Below are 3,626 nucleotides of genomic sequence, written 5' to 3'. Positions count from 1 at the left end.
ACGCGTTCGCATTCAAAGAAATCCAATATGAGGGAAGGATTCAAAAGTTCCACAACAGGCCCGGCTTGATGTCCCACCAACCCGCCGTGTTTCTGCGCCTGCTCTGAAGCAGCTAGCATGGACTCTCTAGATGTGGAGCGGTCCGGTTCTGAGTCAGGCCAGCTGGGTTGAAGAATGATGACCAGAACCGATGTCACGCCCGGGAAGAAGAATGTAAATGCTTATCAAGTTCTGACAGGACCAGAAACGTCTAGCGGTGACACATTCAAATTTGTAATTGAAAAAAAAAAAAGAAAAGAAAAAAAAGAATGAGTGTGATTTTTCAAGATATGCTGACGTCTGCATGGTCACACTGTACGTTCAGAAAGATGATGCTGGCCTTGATATGTGTGTGTTTAAATTTGACAGTTAAACACTTCCCCTTCTGTAGCATCAGAGAACACACACACACACACACACACACACACCACAGGAGCGCTGGCGACATTTGATCATCTTACATTGCACTAATTTAAGCCAAGTCTCTCTCTCTCTCTCTCTCTCTGACACACACACCCCTATGACTGTTATGGTGATAAACATATGGCAACTTCAGTAACCGCAAAGTGTTAAGCTTTGTTTGACCTTGGGCTAGAAACAAGGCCAATGAATAAGTCCTGCTTAGTCCCAGTGGAGAAACCCAGCGTGATGACGAAGCACCACCCTGGCACCACTGGTCCCAAATACTCAGTCTGGTTTAACTGGTGCAGTTACGTCTCACATCATAAAGATTTTAAAGACACATTTGAACTTTGTCATGTTAGCTAATGGGTCTCAACTTCCTGAACAGCTAAGACAATTTATACAGCCGCTTTGACTCATACAGATCAATTTCTCCAGAAATATCATGGCTGCTTTCCATTATGGTGAAGTGAGACACATTAGATTTCCCCTTTCATTAACATAAACATAATGGCATTTTAATATAATTTACAAGAGAAAAAAATGAAACGTGAATAATTGGTAATTTTTTTTAAAGTAAAAATCTACAAAACGACATACTGGCACCCACAATACAAAACTCCATTTGAAAATTTGGCAATTTAAGGGGACCTTACACGTCGTCGCATGCAAACACATTCAGGAGCAGGTATTATGCAATTTAAAACAGGGGAGGGATATCATTTAATACGGCATTACTCATTATACCAAATGACAATTCTAGGTTTCTTGAATGTCAACTTTTCGTGGCTGCTCGCTTGCTGCAATCATAGAAGTTCTTGTAAAATTCACCGTAAGAATTGCAACACCAAACAGTGAGTGCCAAATGAAAAAGTCTAAAATACCTTGAAATTGAGGACTGTTTAATAAAGTTGATATATGCCGATTTAATAAATGGATGTTATCGAGACAGAGTGATATCCTAATACTTTTCACACAATCAGGAATAAGTACAAAAAAGGCAAGTACGCATAAAACAGACGGTTTTCCAAGCCGAGTTTTTCCTTGGATTCTCCTAACTCGTGTACGGCGACACCTATCAGAGTTAATTAGCTTTCAACAGTGAAGCAAAACGTCGCTTACCGAGGAAGAGAACCCCGCAGACGAGTGCGAGGAGACAATTATCCATCTTCATGTTTTCTCTCCTTCGGCTCGTATCTTTTCCCCTGAATGTCCCCCGCTTCCTTTGTCCAACGTGTGGGGTGACACCGCTTCTTCTCCCGCCGCTGCTGTCGGGCAATCCAATAAAAGTCAGTTGAGAGCAGTCAGCCTGCACCGCACACCGGGCGGAGCCGCAACGCAAAAGAGATGCACACCGCGATTCCTTTACCCAATAAATCCAAATCCCGACAGGAGAATTTACATGTTTTACACACTGAGTCGATTTAAATCAGTGTGTATGATTAACACCAGACATGGAGAGAGGGAGGGAGAGAGAGAGAAAGAGGGGCTGATAGAGAGAGAGAGTGGCCGGAAGTTAGGTGACGGTCTGGAGGAGGAGTGGAGGGAAAACAGGGAGGTCCCAGGTGGAGAGAGAGAGAGAGAGAGAGAGAGAAAGAGATTCTCTAAGTAGTTTCATTTTACTGCCTAGCGATACTTCTTCGTGTTTTTTAATACATTTAATTGACAGATATTGTCCAGACACACCTATGATGTGATTACGAGGATGCCTCTGTGGTACAATGAGAATCACGGTGTGTCAAATCATAAATATATTTTACTGTTTTACTCTCTTAGCCTCCTTACAACCAGATTAAACATCAGAAATTGGTACTTACATGCGCCAAGGAGGGGTGAAAAAACCCTAAACATGGCAGACTCGGCCAGTTGCCAGGCAACCAGGGAAGTTATGAACTGGCTAGGCCTTTAAAATGACATATTGCAGTTTTGTTTTTTGGTTTCTGTATGAGTTACACAAATGAGATGTGAAATAAAAATGGATTGTGAGCTCTAGGGATGCCATTAGTAGGCAGAGTGTCCCCCTCCGCGAGGCTTCCTTGTTTCTAGTCTTTATGCTAAGCTAAAGTTAGCTAAGTAGCGACAGCTATCTGCATTTTGGCAAATGATAAGTGTATTTACCCAATAAACTATTTCTTGTGACGTGTCGCATTCTGACATCACAAAACAAGAGTTTTGGGAATGCTGATTTTCTTTAAACGATTAGTTTTTGGAGAACGCGTAAGCAATAAAAGAAGCATTAGCTTAGTTTTCGCTAAGCTAGTAGCATCAACTTTATTCGAATCGATTAAAGTGTCAGGTGACATTGTAACGATGATTTCTTTTTCCCCAGCAGAGAAATTCATTGAGGTGAAGCAGGGTGAAAGAACTCATAGGTGTAGTTAATGGCTTTGGTGGATTTGGAAGCATAACAATAATGTAGATATTATGGATTAAATGAGAGATTATCATACAGATGATGTAGTTATGCAATAGCATTCTGGGGATATTTGGAATATCTGGCATGAAGATTGACTATAACCTTTGTATTACAGTTCATAGCTTTCTTTGAGATAATTTAATCTACATTTACCTACAAATAAAAGTACCCATATTTCCCCTGCATGTTCTCCTTTTTAACACATTCCTCCTGTCAGTAGGCCGCCCCGTGCTGTGTATTTACCCAGACCCACCGGGCAGAGCAAAGTTCAACACACTTCAGCCTGAGAGTGCTTGAGGTGGGGAAGAGGTGAAGAGTTTGGCCTTGCAACCTTAAGGTCAAAGGTCATTTTCTGCTGTGATACATTTGAAGATCCTATTTTTAAAGCGTGTGTGTGGTGTGTGTGTTACAGAGAAAGCATGTGTGTTCCTGCTACTGTACATTCAACACAGTGGCATCTGTTCCTTGCGCACACCCGCGCGCGTGCACACACACACACACACACACACAAACACCAACAGTTGTAGCTCACCTCTAACAGTGTCTATCAGTCACTAACTAGCTCTTAGCATCTAGATCTACCTTTAATGGAGCTTTCATATCAGAACAGTCACTTTAGATTTAACACGATAAAAGCTTTGTTATCATAACTTCACCCCCAGGGAGACTTGCTGGCAGAAAGAATGCAGCACAAAAGGATGAAGCTCCAGCCAAATTATAATACAAAATTAAACTGATTACATTGTTGAGAAAGAGAAAAATTCCAGTG

The 3,626-nt window shown here is 41.6% G+C and overlaps 1 protein-coding gene across 4 annotated transcripts in view; it reads right to left on the bottom strand.

The window, feature by feature from the left end:
• Nucleotides 1-2,315, bottom strand: part of ptgfrnb (prostaglandin F2 receptor inhibitor b) — a 51,150-nt gene extending 48,835 nt beyond the window's left edge. For 2 of the 4 annotated variants that reach the window (XM_086190656.1, XM_086190610.1), the window contains exon 1: nt 1,564-1,956. In XM_086190656.1, the coding sequence (XP_086046782.1) occupies nt 1,564-1,615 (52 nt within the window). In that variant the 5' untranslated portion in view covers nt 1,616-1,956. Of the gene's footprint in view, nt 1-1,563; nt 1,957-2,258 lie in introns of those variants that run through there. The other 2 variants (XM_086190468.1, XM_086190524.1) reach the window with 2 other exon arrangements.
• Between the last annotated feature and the right edge of the window lie 1,311 nt (nt 2,316-3,626).

This window comes from Aulostomus chinensis, chromosome 1, assembly GCF_037954235.1.
Source record: "Aulostomus chinensis isolate RoL2024-O1b breed Wild chromosome 1, RoL_Achi_v1.0, whole genome shotgun sequence".
Classification (NCBI taxonomy): domain Eukaryota; kingdom Metazoa; phylum Chordata; class Actinopteri; order Syngnathiformes; family Aulostomidae; genus Aulostomus; species Aulostomus chinensis.
This window is presented reverse-complemented; position numbering and strand designations above follow the sequence as displayed.